General features: G+C 40.4%; 1 protein-coding gene across 2 annotated transcripts in view; it reads left to right on the top strand.

The window, feature by feature from the left end:
- Positions 1-16,416, top strand: part of Chd6 (chromodomain helicase DNA binding protein 6) — a 193,917-nt gene that overhangs the window by 55,746 nt on the left and 121,755 nt on the right. For both annotated transcript variants that reach the window (XM_059261841.1, XM_059261842.1), the window contains exon 3: positions 2,274-2,791. In XM_059261841.1, coding sequence (XP_059117824.1) covers positions 2,274-2,791 — 518 coding nt within the window. The remainder of the gene's footprint in view (positions 1-2,273; positions 2,792-16,416) is intronic.

Genomic DNA, 16,416 nt, shown 5'->3' with positions numbered 1-16,416 from the left:
ATAGCAACTTCCCTTTTTTTCTTAAAGTGCTGAGTCTTGAAAGAACAGCTGTTACCCATATGATTTAGGCTACATTATTAGCAGGACTTTACTTACTGTAAAGATCCAAAAGAAGACCTTTCTTTTCTTCAGTGTTTTTCTCCCAGTAATGTCAGTGCTGTGTTGTGAGCCTCAGACTCCGAAAGAGCACTAGAAAAGGAGACAGGGTAACATGCAGCTGAATTTGCAATGCTTTTATTCCTACTGTGGGCCAGGAAGTATAGGTACATGTAAGACAAATTTTTAAAGGTCTTATTAATTAAAAAACCCGGAGCTAGATATTGGGGTGAAAACTGAGAGATTAGTGAAGCAGAAAAAAGCCAGCTACATTCTTACTGCTAGGAAATCCTCAGCCAAAGAGAGAGCTACTTCTGTGTACTCATGCCTGTATCCTTTCTGTCTCTGCCATCTTATTAACTCTCTCTCCACCCAGCTACATCACTTCCTCTTTCTTCCCAGCTCTATCACCTCCTGTCTGTCTGTACAGACCCTCCAGACCTCTATGGTTAACTAGTGCTGGGAATTAAAGGCATGTGCCACCACGCCTGGTTCTGTTCCCAGTGTGACCTTGAACTCACAGAGATCCAGATGAATTCCTGCCTCCCAAATGCTAGGTGCACTGCCTGCCTCTATGTTTAATATAGTGGCTGGCTTTTTCCTCTGATCTCCATGCAAGCTTTATTTATTAGAACACAAATAAAATATCACCACAGATATACTTTGGGGAACCAACATACTGAAGGAAAGCCATACTACCTGGGCAAGTGTTTGTGGTATATAACATGCCAGGCCTCTTATAGGAGAGCAGGCACTCACAAATGGTGCTGTTTCTAAACTATTACCAGAATGCAATTTTACCATCTTCTGGAAAGCTGGCCCCTCCTGGGCTCTCCCTAAGTCATTTCTTTGTTCTAGGTCAAGGAAAGAATGCTATCCCTGAAGCGAGCACTCATTATTATTGGACCATTGCCAACCTTACCTTGGTTATGAATAGCAAGTACTTTTTAGAATACCAGACCTGAAAGTATGAGATGAAACTTCCACTTCCAAAGTATTATTTCCTTATAATTGTTCACGGTGTGGGACAATGCTTTTACTTAATGGTACTCAAAAGTGGCTTTGAAATTTCCTTTTTAGTGCTATCTTAGCACCTGTGACATATTTCTGGCATTTGTCACAATAAAACTTCCTTCTATTTGGGTAGTTTGATTTTTGCAAGTGGGCAAAGGTATTTGGGATTGAGTCTAGTGGCTAAGTTCGGTGAAATGCAGAACAAGCCTAGTTTTAGTTACTACCAAAAGTAAAACTGGTGGGCCAACAAGATGCCTCAGCAGATAAAGGCATTTGCCACCAACTGTGACTGTCTGAGTTCAATTACCAAGACCCATATAATGAAAGAAGAGAACCAATTCCCACAGGTTGCATTCTGACCTGTGTGCACATGTGCATGCACACACAAATAAGTAAACATTAAAAAAAGAAAACTTGGAATGATCCCATTTTTCTTGTTCAGAGTCAGCCCAGTTTAGTGTTGATGCTTCTTGGTGACTAATAAGAATGGGTTTTGAGAGGTAGAGAAGTGCATGAATCTTGCCTCCTCACTCCAGGAACTCACCTTAGTTCATGGCCAGCAGGTCTCAACATACTTGAATAGTAGCATTGTTTGTGAGTAGCATAAATCCCATTGCAGGTCTCTGCAGTTTGCCTAGAATTTGGTGGCACTGAAGGTTTTTGTGGAAAAGTATTATTGACATGCTTGTTTTAGATAAAATGCTAAAAATAATCTTAGATTTCCTCATAGAGCAAAGTCCTTATAATTTTTATATGCTAATTATATACTAAATTAAGAATTTATGTGATATGTTTGTGTGGGTGCACATGGCATGGTGCACATACGGAGGTAAAAGGGTAATTGGTTCTTTTTTTTTCACTTTTACAAAGGTTCTGGGACTTGAACATGGGTCCCAACTTGAACACAAGCACCTTTACCTACTGAGCCATCTCAGTGGCTCACATACTGACTTGTGACATATCAACACCATGCCACTGCTGCATAAGGCACGGGCGGCTGTGTCCTGCTTGCTACTGTATCTCAAGGCCTAGTATACTGGGACTAACACATAGTAGGAACTCAGATACTCACTACATATTGACTAAATCCATGTATTCAAACCTAATAGTAGCCTTTGTATGGAACCGTGAAGGACTAATATGCTTGTTTTCTTTTCTCACAGTTGTCCAAGTTGAAGGCTTTAAATCACTCCCCAATGTCGGATGCCTCTGTTAATTTTGACTACAAATCACCGTCACCATTTGACTGCAGCACTGATCAGGAAGAGAAAATCGAAGATGTTGCCAATCACTGTCTGCCCCAGAAGGACCTTTATACTACTGAAGAGGAAGCTGATAGCCTTTTCTCTAGGAAATTGATATCCCATAATGGGATTGAGGATAGTGGAGGCAGAGGTACTGGAGTGAAGAAGAAACGGAAGAAAAAGGATCCAGGAGAGCAAGAGGGAACAAAAGGAAGCAAGGACAGGGAGCCCAAGCCAAAGAGGAAACGAGAACCTAAGGAGCCAAAAGAATCCAGGAGGGCCAAGGAGCCCAAGAGGGCCAAGGAGCCCAAGGAAGCAAAGCAGAAAGATGGTGTGAAGAAGCCCCGGAAGCCCCGGGAGGCCTTGGGTAGCAAGGAGGCTAAAGAGAAGAGGAGCTGCACTGACTATGTGTCCAGGACGAAGTCCAAGAAGGCCAGGTGTGTACTTTCCTCCTTGCCCTTGCCTTCATGGGGCTCTTTCTCTTTGCTGTTAGCCCAAGCTCCTGGGCCTGACTTGACTCTACCTCTGCTGGTCCAAGCTTTTACCTCACATACGTGAGACAGTGAGGGGGATAACTCCTGGCATTAATGGAAGATGTTTAATATCTGAAATTATACTTAAAACATTTTGCTTTTAGGAAACTTTAAGAATTGCTAACCTTCTTCAGAGTCCAACCATCCTTTTAATCTGTACCTAATTTTTAGCATTCTTTACATGGTGGCTGGTGTCCTACTTCAGGTGTAGATGTGCTCTTTATGTCCTATTAGCTTTCAACCAAAAATGAACCTCCTCTTACCTCCTAATCATGTAATTTCTTGGTATTCATTTGTATTAAAAAAGAATTTAAGCTGGGGGTTGGTGGTGTACACCATTAGTCCCAGCTCTTGGGAGGCAGAGATAGGTGGATCTCTGAGTTTGAGGCCAGCCTGGTCTACAGAGCAAGTTCCAGGATAGCCAGGGCTACACAGAAAAACCCTGTCTCAAAAAAACCAAAAACCAAACCAACAAACCAAACAAAAAATAATTTAAATGTTAACTTATCTAAAGCATACTGCATAGGACATCCTGGGTCTGATAACGGATATTTAGACAGCAGTGGTATAGAGGCAGAGGGTGCACAGCTGCAGGAGTCAGTGGTAGTCTGGCAGGGCCATGGGCAGACAGAACTCTGTGTACAAGAGAACTAACTTTCTTCCCCAGGCTCCATGCTCTATTGCAGGATCATTTCTGATCTAGTTCCTTAGTCTGGCACTGTTCCTGACCCTTCCATAGCTGCTCAGACAATGCTGAATAAATGAAACCAGAGACAAACCTGTATAGATCACAGGCCTAGGTACAGATTCATTATAATAGTGTGTAACGGGAGAGAACATGCAGCACTTTTCACACAGAGAAATCAGTATTTGCTGTCTGCATACAAATGTAATGTCTTTTTCAAATTATTTCTGCATAGCATTGTATTTAGACTTTTTGAGAAAATACAAAACAAAAAAAAGTATACTCCTTAACTCAAAGAACTAAGTTTCTGAAGTCTAAATACAGAGGCAAGGTGTTTGTCTGTCTTTCTGTCCTATCAGACCATGAAATCTTAGAGGTTGCTGTGAATGTTGAGAACATAACATAATGAGGCCACCAAACACCTATGTTGGGGCAGAGCCCAAGGAAAGATGTGGTTAGAAAGTGTTTCAAGTGCTGAGTACTGCAACTTAAAGTTTACTTTATGGTATGTCAGGACCAGATAGATAATTCCTAATCCAAGTTTAAATGTTGCTTCATAATATTCACTCCCATGAGGATTCCATCTTTATCTATCAAAGAGGCTTGAAGGTCGATGGGTCCTAGGGATGTAGCTGGCAGAGAAAAGCTATAAAATAATGTCTACCTTGGAAGGCCAAGAGGGCCAGGTAAAGTTGGTATTCAGACTAATGGAAACTATAGAGGCTTTATTTCTCATTGAACATAGGAAGGATATGCTTCCATGTTTTTTAGGGTAAAAGAATGTTTGAAGAAGGAAAGTCAGACTAGTGGAGTTACTGAAAACTGTACTGAATTGTAAGTGCCTGAGAATTGGGGTAACCAGAGGAGCTGTCCTCTATGCTTTGGAGGACAGTGGAAAGATTATGTTTCTGGACTCACCCATGTTCTAAACTCTCATGTTCACAGGTTTTTGACTTCTCAAAGAAATTCATACTGACATTATATAAGATTTAGAACAAGTTAATAATATGTAGACATTGTTATAGATTCCATTTCAGGAAAATAGAAAATTGTTTGATGAAATAAAGTTGAATATCAAATGTGGAGGCAAAATCAAGATTCTGACTGATGAAGACCTTACAGCATTAGATTAGAGGAGTGTGATTTTGATCTAATTAAACCAAATAAATGAATGAGTTGGGGAAGTACTTGTCCTTTTGCAGGCTGTTAAATGACAGTGAGCTCTTGAGCTTTAGAAATCCAAGAGGCATCGTTTGGAGATTGATAGGTAGGTAAGGATGGCCATCTCTTTAGAAATGTGGGCACGTTATACAGGCTTTGTCTGTGTTTTAGGGCTGTATACTCTAACTTGGAGTAATACTGTTCTCTGTAGCCCAGAGATAGGGTTTTGAACTGTTTAGCCTTTGATTTCTTTTCCTTTGCATCTTTGTAAAAATTGTTTCAATTCCTGTAATTAATGATTCCACCAGTCAGCATAACCAGTTTTTAGATATGGAAGGGTATTAATTGATCTTTTAAAAAATATGTTCTAATTCTCGTGTGTGTGTGTGTGTGTGTGTGTGTGTGTGTGTGTGTGTAATTTACTCTTGTAAATTGACTCAAGTACTTGTTTTTACTTGAGCAGTTATTGATTTCAAACCCGGGTAATACTTGATGGTTATAAATGATTCACTGGTTGCCTGGATTACTGTAGGAGCATGGCCCCTGGTTTATAGACTTTTGGCCCTCTCCTCCTTCAGTTCTTACTATAACCACCCAGTCTTTCTGAAGCATTACCCTTGTCTTATTTATGTTGTCAGTCATGTCAGTGTTAAATCAAACCCTTTTCCCTCTGTCTTGATTCTAAATCAGCTGAGAAATAGCCAACAAAGCAGGAGATGCAGTGGTCAGCTTTATTATGAACTCACATCACTGTGTGGCTGGAATTGGGCTTCTTGTTGGGTACTTCAGTTAGATACACTCCTATAACTGTAGGCAGAGAAGGATGGTAGCACTGAGCCAGGAATACTCCCAGTCCTGAGGCTTGCCGGGCAGGTAGGTCCCCAGTTAGATAAATGTTTCCAGTATTGTACTCCTTTGATGAGTAAAGCGTCTTTTTCCTCACGAAAATACAGGAACAAGAAAAGGGAATTTCTTCTTCAGTTTATATTTGCATAGAAACTTCTGGTTGTTACAGTTGCCTTCAGAGCAAACCCTACTCCTTTCTCGATTACTCAAGAATTTGGAGGTCTAACTCCTACCTTTAATTCTAGCAACAACCTCCCTAGCTAGATTGCTCTCATAAACCCTTGAAGGTACTCAATTTTCTTGTATATTGCTCTTACTGTGTTTCTCCCAGCCATAATGTCCTTTTTCCTCCTAGTATCCCAAGTCTTTTCCATTCTTCAAGTCTGAATGCAAAACCCAGCTCTTCCATGAAGCTTCCCCCAAATTAATGTGCTAATGTGTCCCTTCTGAACTTCTGTAGCCCTTGGAGCCTCCATTACAATGTAAATTATGGGCTTTAGATCTCAGCAGACTGAAAAGGATCTAGTTCAACTCTGCCATACTGCATTCTGGGAAGAAGAGACCTACAGAGAAACTCATTCCCAATAGACATTGTAAACTCAGGTCTCCTGATTCTTTGTCTTACATATTGTCTCTGCAGCGGGCCCTCACAATGGTAACTTTGGTTTTGGTGTATGTATGGCTTGTTTCCTCAGTAAAAGTTAAGTACCTGAGATCAGGACCACCACCCCCTCTGTCCCTTGTTTCCCCAGGGGCTGTTCACCAAAGAAATTTGTCAGATACAAGCACAATATTCTACATATTTAATTTGATTGCATTTAGGAATACTTCTCCCTGAAAATAAGATTTTTGTTAGATACCTTATGAACTCGTTAATATTTGGTGGTGTTTCTGTTTTCTAATTAAAGATAGGAATTCTAAAATAAAGAGATGGCTCAGAGGTTAAAAGCCCACACTCCTCTTGCAGAGGACCTTACTTCAGTTCTTAGCATCCATGTGAGACAGCTCCTGTTTGTAACTCCAGCCAGGGGATCTGACTCCCTCTTCTTTCATCTTTGGGCATCTGTGCTCAAGTGCACAGGCACACATACACATAATTTAAAAAGTAAAAATATTTAAGAAATAATAATAAAAGATAAGTGACTTGTCCAGGACAGACTGATGAGCTTCATTGTCAACTCTTCTGGTTTGCATGACTAAGGTCAAGAATGAAAGCGGAAGATCCCTTGTCAGACAGGTTTGTAGGGATTGGCTCCTTCAGATTCTCACTGCGCATACTCAGTGGTATTCATGGAAGGACTGAACTGGCTCCAACTTTTTTTTCTTTCTTTCCTTTTTTTAAATAATTTCATTTGCTTTGAGCCACATCAAGCAGAAAGTTGAGCACGTCCTGGACCTAAACAATAATTGTAGTATCTAGCACATTTTCCTTTTTAAGTTCGATATTAATAGTGATTAGTGTTTAGGACTCTCAGGATACAAATCTAAAACTTCAAAGTAGGAAAAGCTTTCTTTATTTAAACAATTATTTTCTTCTTTTCTCCAGATTAGTTTTGAGTGGCTTGTTGATGCCTTAAGTATATAAAGCTTAAGCAAGAAAACACTTCCAGAAAGTTGAGTTAGGCCTTATTATTTCCTTGGCTCTGAAATTTTAGTTTCACTTAATATAACTTAGATGTATTATTATTATGGTACTTTTATTCCAAAGGGGATTAGGATCACTTTTGTAAGAAAACATATACAGGTGTGTGTGTACAAGTTTTCATACAGTGCTATACATATATGTACACATAATGGCAATAGCTGTTGTATCCTGTGGAGTCATGAAATTGCTAAGAGATCCCTAGTTCCTTGGGGAAGCCAGATTTTAGCAATTAAGAAAAGTTTCTCTAGAGAACAGTACGTGGTATAATAGTTGCTGTTCTCAGTGGCAGCTTTTTCATCTTACATTTCCATGTACCAAGAACTTTCTTTTTCCTAAAAGCCTTTCTTTTGCAGAAGTCTGCTTCTTTCTGTAAAACACAGCCTGGCCAGTGTTCTGTATATGTGGTTTTCTGGCATTACTACTCAGTATGGAGGAAGTGAGTACCTGAGGAATTTATGTGCAGTTTTTGAGTGTCTGCTCCTGAACAGGAGGCCAGGCATTACGACTGAGCTAGAGGTTTCTATTAGAAACTTGGGTGTGGAGCTCTGTTGTTGGTTAAGGGGAGAGCCTAGCTTAGAAATTTCTACCTGTCAGAGTAGCTTCTCTCTCTCTCTCTCTCTCTCTCTCTCTCTCTCTCTCTCTCTCTCTCTCTCTCTCTGTGTGTGTGTGTGTGTGTGTGTGTGTGTGTGTATACATGTTGTGTATGCCTTTGAGTGTATAGGTACACATATCTGTGCACACATATGTAGAAGACTACAGTGGAATGACAGATGCCTTCCTCTGTCACCCTCTGCCTTATTGCTTTGAAGTAGGATCTCTCACTGAACCCTCACTGGCTCTTTGGCTAGCCATCTTTGTCTGCCCTCAAATGCTGGAGTTAAAGGTATACACAGCCATGTCTGGCCTCTTATGTGTATTCCTCATGCTTGGAAAACAAGTGCTCTTACCCTCTGAGCTGCTTCTCCAGCCTCTCTATATTCTTTGAAAAGGAAGAAATTAATCAGTATCCTGGCCTAAGTGGAGGACTGTCTACCTGGTTCTCCTGTTCTCAGACTTTGCTGTGTCTAGGGAAAACTGGGACAGCTTGTAAGAAATGTAGGTTCTCTGATCACATCCCAGAGACAATTTCTTAGGTGGAGCCCTGAGAAAATTACAGTCCTGAAGTCTCCTGGTAGTGAAAGTGCAGCAGGTTCTTCACTATCCTTTGAGAAATGTAGTCCCAGGTGAAATTTTGTCAGGGTGGGTGGGAGTGGGGTGGAGCATATTTAAAGTTAATGTATTTAACATCTGCTAAATATAAAAAGCCAAAAAAGAGGAAATGTAGTTGGTTTGATCAGCCCTGTTCTCTGCTTCATCCTTTCTCCCCAATTTGTTTTGCTTTGTCAATATGGAACAGATTTTTCTCTCAAATCCAGTAAGCTTAGTAGCATTGTAGAAGAAAAGTTTTGCTGCCTTCTTCTCATCTGTGTCGGTTGCTTCTAGAAAGTTCTAAACCCCAGACCTTGTGACTATAGAGACATTGGAGATACCTTGAGTACTAGTGTATCAGTTGCCAGTGTGGAGCAGGAAGAATGGACAGCTGACACTGTATGAAGGCCAGCCTTTTTTCTTTGTTTAGAGTAAATACCTGCTTATTGAAGCCAGTTTTAGGCTCAATAGATTCTATTAGTAAAGTTGTTTCTGTTGAGAAGTGTGTGTTGGGTACACGAATGACATAGCACATATGGTGTGTGTTAGGGACCCACCAAGGACAGCTGTGGTGTTGGTCCTTACCTTCCATCTTGTTTGAGGCAGAGTCTTGTTGTAGTCAGTTGTTGTAATTGCTAAACTTAACTGCTTCATGAGCTTCAAAGGATTTTCCTGTCTCCTTCCACTCACTGTAGGAGCACTGGGATTATAGGTGCTACTCTGCTCCTGTCTTTACATGAGTTCTAGAGATTCAAACTCAGATCCTCATACTGGCAAAGCAAATGTTCTACCAACTGAGCCATCCCCCTGTTTCTGTTTTTAAAAGTTTCAGTTGTGTATTAGAATATAGAAGATAAATACAAAGATGGGTAAAGATGATGTGAATTCTGAGTAGGGACTTTGTAACCCACTGGGCTTTATGGTTAGTAGAGAAGGAATCTAATGGCTTCTGGAGCTTTGGACAGTTTCCATCGATGGTTTTTATTTTTTGAGACAGGGTTTCTCTGCATAGCTCTGGTTGTACTAGAACTAGCTTTGTAAACCAGGCTGCCTAGTGAAAGGTTTACAACACGCCCCCACGGTCAGGCGTGTTCGCATATGCCTGGCGGACACTTCCGCCTAGCCAGGCCCAGGTCAGGATAGCCATTTCCGGGTCAGGGCATCTCGCGTGACCAAAATCCGTGACGTCCCACTAGCCACGTAAGCGCGCAATGTGGCTATGTGATCTACGCGCTTGCGTGTAGTAGTGACGCTGATCTGTCCACGCCCAGCCTTTAAAATCAGGCGCCATGTTCCTGGTTTCTTCTTCTCCACACACGTGTTTCCCGCAGGCCTGTTCACTCTCTGTCCCTTTACCTTTAATAAAACTCTTTGTTAGCGGATTCTGTCGTGTTTCGTGGCATTTACTTGCAGGGTAAGAACACAACGCAGCCGAAAAACTAACACCTAGAACTCAGAGATCTGCCTTCCTCTGCCTCCCGAGTGCTGGGATCCAAGTTGTGGGTCCCCACACCAGGCCCATTGCTGATTTTTTATTTGTTTGTTCTTTTCAAGATCACCTGTAGTGCTTACTCACCATCAGCCATCTAAGGTAGGGTCTGGTATTTAAAGACGTTCATCAGATCTATAAGAAAACAAATACTAAATGTGTTGCTTCATAAATGCCCACTTATGTACTATTCTACTGTATTTTTAGTGCCTGCTGCATCTTTCTGTGTTTAAAGGCATTTTTATTGAGAGTATTATTATAATGAGTAAAGGAAAAGAAGGTGTCACAGAAGTATTGTGTGACTTTGTCGCTGAAAAGCTCTGTGATCCAGAGACAGCCTTACTATTCAGACAGAAGTATCAGTAAATGAAAGCACCTGATACGGTTGTATACAAAATAGCTGGAAAGATTTAGAAGATTAGGAGTGTTTAAGTTCTGGCCTGGGAAGTCCCTTGGAAGAGGTGAGTATTGAACCAGGTATTAAAGGAATTAGTAGATGAGAGATTTAAGTAAAAAGACCAAGACATTTAAACAATTGTTCTTTGGGGGCTTTGTTAAGATGGTAGACCAAAAACACTTTAGTTTCCCTTCTCATGGCCCATTCAAACAGTTAGGAGAACAGTGGGGAATACATTCTTCACAAGTGAGAGCTGTTCCTACCTTTCTCAACAAGAAAAACCAGCACTGTTTTTTCTAGTGCACAAATGGCTGTAGGGGAAGTCCCAGCTTAGATCACATGCTAGGACTGCATTTGCAGCTGAAGTGGAAGTACCTCTCCCTCATGGTGGAGCTGGCAGCTCTTGGGAGGACTGGAGGCATCCAGAAATGGAGGAAAGAGTTCACATTACTGACATGGAAAATGGAGCAGAGGAGCCATAGCTTCTCTACCTTTTCCTGCTTGTACTCTAAAAGTGAGGAAAGGGATGGTCACTTCAAAGGCCCTGCTTGTAGGTGTGGAGGTCTGAGGTTGTATTGATGTGTCATCAAGAAGTTGTATATTAGTTGTAAATTAGTACTCTCAGATCAAGAAGAGGTGTGTTGTCTAAAAGACAAGAATGGTTGGGGCTGGGAGACAGCTTTGTCAGTGAGGTGCCTGCTGTATAGGCCTGAGGACCCATCAGAGCTTCAGTACCTACATAAAGAGTTGAGTGTGATGGCACACGTCTGTAACCCCAGCATGGAGGGGTGAGCATAGAAGGATCCCTGGAACTTATTGAGCAGCCCTCCTAACCTAATCAGTGAGCCTCAGGTTCAGTGAGAGACCACCCAGTCTCAGAATACAAGTTGGAAAGCAATAGTGGAATACACCCAATGTTGACTTCTCACCACATGTCTCACAACATGACAACATATAACAACCCCAAACAACGAAAGCCAACTCTGAATAGTTTATAAATAAAAAATGGTCAGAAAACAATTAATGAAAAATTTATAACAACATCACCTAAATCTAGGCATTGTGGCTTTTATGCCTATAATCCCACCACTTGGGAGGCTACAGTAGGAGGATTACCAGTTCCAGGCTAGCCTGCTTTGCATAGTAAGACATAGCATTAAAAAACAAAAAAACCTCAAAATTAAAAAAAAAAAAGTTGAGTACAGACAGGAATAATAGAGTTATATAAAAATCGGAATTCAGTGACTTTCTTACCAGGGTTTCAGTAGCCATTGCTTAAACGTTCAAGAATGTTTGGCGAGAAGTGTGGACTTCTAGTTAGGTTAACTAGGTTAACAACTAGTTAGGTTGTTGTCAAAACCTGTTTGGGGAGTAGAATGTGGTGCATGGAACTGCTTGCACTGAGCATTTGAAACCTTCCTAAACTGTCTGAATTTGTATCTTCAGTTGCTTTTAATTGGTAAAACACTACATCTTCATCTTGGAAGTTGTGGTTCTTTTTCAGTTTTTATTGTCACCAACGTATGTAGGTCTTTGTTTTGGTGCTGCAGATTTAGCAGTGAAAGCCTCCAAGGCAGCATAGATCTGGCTCCATTTTGTCTACAGCAGATTGCATCTGTACCAAAACAAGTGCCTTTTAACCAGTGTCCTTATTTTTTGTGCCAAATCTGTTCTCTATTTATAGAAGGAATTAAATTGGGTACTATGAAAGTTGAATGAAATGTGCAAATGAGCCTTTTCATGGTATTATCTGTGTTTTAGGAGCGTTTTGCTGGGAATATCAAAGCCTGTGGATGCTGGGCTGAAACTCTTCTCTTAGAAACTGTTTCTCCAGTATTATAGTGGTCCTACACTGGAGTCCTCAGCCTCCGCTTGTCAATGGATGCTATGACTGTTCTCAATGTCATGATTGTAACTCATTCTTGCCTGCTAAGACTATAATTCTCACTCCATAAGGTTTTAATTCTTAAAATGGGATGAGGAACTACTTTGAAATAATGTGCTTTGATAGGTATACTCTTTCAGTGCCTGAGATCCATGGGCACAGTGTTGGAAGACCTGTAATTGTATGGTGCCGAGACATATCATGTATCTTCTCATCTCCAGATGTAGCACTAGATTTCAAACACATACTTCTCAAAAAGACTTGGGAGCTGAGATTGGGTTGGGGGAGAAGTATTAGAAATCTTGTCCGTCCATTGCTTGATACTGTGGTTTGTTTCTGTTTAGAAAGCCATGTAATATAAACTACAGTAAGTAAAGATTCCCAGAAATCTTAGTTCGTGAAGCCATGTAGAATACAAGAGAGACAGCTTTAGAACTTGGTATAGTTTGTATGTTGGTAGTTCCTTATGTATTTTAAGTGCATAGTGTATGAGTTCTTATCTGTAGATACATGTTTTATTATAAAATCGTTGGATTTTGTTGCCCAAAATAGGTATTTTGACATTAAAAACAAAAATCTTATGTCTCACTTTTCCCCTCCCTGTCATACAAGTTAAGATTTTTTTCTTAACTGGAAGCTAAAAAAGAGAAGATTATAGAAGTAAGGTTGTTTTGCTCAGCCTCCAAAGCTGTTAAACGGAGAATGTTAGGACTTTATATTATTCAGAACTATTGGTCACAAGCAATGAAGATCCGATTTAAATTAGCTTAAGTTAAAAACTAATAATTGGGGATGTGCCAGTTAACAGAATCAGAAGTTTAATTGAGAGTTCCAAGGCTTTTTGTTTCTAGTTGCTGTCTACATGTCCCTGGTTAGAGTTATGACTACCACAACTTTATGTTGTAGAGGAAAAGACATTAACTTTCTTACCTACTCCTCTCCAAAATTATTTTTAAGATTTATTTTACTGTATGTGTGTGTGTGGTGTGTTTAGGTGCCCACAGTCCCAAATTATTTCTTTTTCAAGGAAGAACTCCCAAGTTGTCATAGCTGTCATCTATGGACCAGTCAGTTATAAAAGGAATAGAATATCATAGCACAGCCTTAGCTATATTTTTTTTCTTCCTATCTGGGGACCAGTATTGAGTATACAATCCCCTAATCTCCTTCACACAAAAAAGAAGAAATATAGTATCCATTTCATCAATGCAATAGGTATCTATTTTAAGTTGTTTGGAGGCCTGACAAGATGGCTTAGCAGGTAAAGGCACTTGCTACACACTTGATAACATGATTTAGATTCCTGGCTCATATGGTGGAAGGAGAGAACCAACTCTCACAAGTTGTTCTCTGACCTGTATACTCAAACCAAGCAACACACACACACACACACACACACACACACACACACACGAATTACTAAATTTTTAGAAGTTATTTTGGGCCTGGTAAGAGGTCCTAGTGGATACTTGCTGTGCAGGAATGAAGACTTGAATTCAGATGCCTAACATGCATGTGAAGCACTGGGCGTGGCTTCTTGTGCTTGTTATCTCACTGTTAGGGGAGGGGACAGAGACAGGTGGATTCTGGGAGCTTACTGAACAGCCAGCCTAGCAGAAAGCAAAACAAAAACATGGTGGGCATCATGATCAGTAACAGTGTCTTAAGGGAATAAGGCAGAGAATAATAGAGGAAGACACAGCTGAGTCCTGCTCTGGCCTCTGGGTACATGCACATACACAAAGTGTACCATACACAGGAGCCATTTAAAATTTATAAACATATTTATATAAAATAGCTTACTCCAATAAATGCCTATTACATGTCTTTTTTTTTTTTTCACCCCTGAACTATTTGAGGATAAATTGCATGCACTATGCCTTTTTGTTACTAAAAACTCCAGGGTGTAGTTGCTAAGAGTAAGGTTGTATTCTTACATATCTTTCCTCTAGTTACTCTTTCATTCCTTTGTAACAAATAAGCAGTCTTATGAAAATTGTACAGAAGTCTCATTCCTTCTTGTATTGTACCCCCTGGCCTTAATCACCCCTTGGTGATTTTAGACTGGACCTCTCTTTCCTGTGGTGGTTACAACATGATTTTCTTAGTCTACTTCCTCTTCATTCACCGTAGAGCTGTAGTGAACCGCGGCTCTCCTATCCCTTATTTAGTCATTATATTTGGCTGCTGTCAGTACAGAGTCCCACTATTTTCAATTACGCATTTCTTCACTGTCCCCGGTTACTTTGGTGGTCATGTGGTCTTGGTTTAGGGCAGTAAGGTTTCCTTAGGATGTCTCCAGTGATTTCTTGACATTCCACCTTCAACCTTAGCATCTTCATCTTTTATTTTCTGATGGTGAGATGCTTCAGGCTCTCCTTCTGTCTGCTCTGTTTTATCCTGGGGGTCTGCCATTTCTTTGGGGGAGACAGTAAGATCAAAGTGCTAGGTGAAAAAAACTGCCATGGAAGAATCCCTTGATGATGTTAGAATTCTCATGATTGGGTCACTTCCTGAAAGCCTGACTTCTGACTGCCTCTTATCAGGGACCAAGCATTCAGCATACCAGCCTTGGGGTATGATCAGGTACTGTACCCATTAATTCATGGGGTTGAGGTGGGTTTGTTGTTGTTGTTTGTTTGTTTTTTTCATATGGTGGTGTTACATTACTTGTTGCATTACTTGAATTCATTCATTTGAGCTTGTTTTTAAATCTTTGGGTTTTTATTTCTTAGCAGTGCAATTTTAATATATCTCAGAATGTCAAATCTATATAAAAAAGAAAAGTGCCACTTTTTTCCAGTAACCCTCTCTCCTTCCATTATCCCTCTCCCATCCAGTATAGATAATTACTGATTATGGTTTGAGCTTCTTATGATACTAGATATATACATGTGTTTTCATTTTACCCTTAACACCAAAGGATGCTATTTTACACTTTGTATTTTCTATTTAATGTATAGAAATCATTCCATTATCAGTTTATAGAATACTTGTTTTTATAGCTACATAGCATTCCAGTTTGTGTATTCTGATTTAGTCAATCTCTTTTATGTAGACATTTAGATGATTGTCAGTTTTAAGTGATACTCATTTTTTTTTGCAGTTATCAAATCTTGCAGTGAATAACCTCATGCATGTTTCTATATTGTTGCAGGTATCATTAAGTAAATTTCTGTAAGTAGACTACTGAATCAAAGAGTACATACATATGTATATAGTTTTATTTCTATGTATTCTTTAGATCATATTCATCTTCCATTTTTCTCCTCCAACTCTTTCCAATCCCCATCCTACACTCCCCTCTCAAGTTCATATCCTTTTATTTTTAGCCAGAACCTAATTAGTGTTAGCCTTATGTACATGGGTGTGGGGCCATCCACTGGAGCATGAGCACCTTACTATGGGCTACACCTTGAAGAAAACAAACTCTTCCTCTCCCAGCCGCCATCAGCTGCTAGTAGCTCTTGAGTAGAGATGAGCCCCTCCCCATCCATGCTGGAATGATTTCTGGCTTGGTCTTGGATAGGTCTTATAAAGGTGTTCTATTTTCATTGCTGTTACTTTGACAAATACTTAGAGAAGGAAAGTGTCATTATTTGTGGAAGTCAAGGTAGGAACTCAAGGTAATAACTTGAAGATTGGCTTGCTTGCTATTCCTCACAGCCTTGCCTCTGACCAAGGAGCTCACCTACAGCCAAAGATATGCAGCAGGAGCAATGGGTAACACAGCTTGAAAGCTGGTTTACAAGATGGCTTATACTCTACACAGTTTTAGGACTATCTGCCTAGGAATAGAACTACCTACATTGGCCTGAGCCCTCCTATATCACTTCATAGTTAAGACAGTCTGGCACAGACAAGCCTACAAGCTGGTCTGATCTAGGCACTTACTCAGTTGAGGTCCTCCTCTCAGGTGACTCTAGGCTTTATCAAGTTGACAGTTAAGCTAACCAGAAGAGCAGACAACCACAGCTTTTGTGAGTTGATGAGTGCCACAGCCCTGTGGTCTCCAGAAGACACTATTTTACAGTATTATTCCTCTTGACCTGCCTCTTATACAATGTTCCTTGAGCCTTAGTAAGGGAGAGGCTATGATGTAGATGTTTCATTTAGAGCCAAGCACACCACAGTCACTTGCTCTCTACCCTTTGACCAGGGTGAATCTCTACATTAATTGCCATCTGCTGCAAAAAGAAGCTTCTCTTTTTGAGGGGTAAGAGCTACACTCAT

Source organism: Peromyscus eremicus, chromosome 4 (genome assembly GCF_949786415.1).
Source record: "Peromyscus eremicus chromosome 4, PerEre_H2_v1, whole genome shotgun sequence".
Classification (NCBI taxonomy): Eukaryota; Metazoa; Chordata; class Mammalia; order Rodentia; family Cricetidae; genus Peromyscus; species Peromyscus eremicus.
This window is presented reverse-complemented; position numbering and strand designations above follow the sequence as displayed.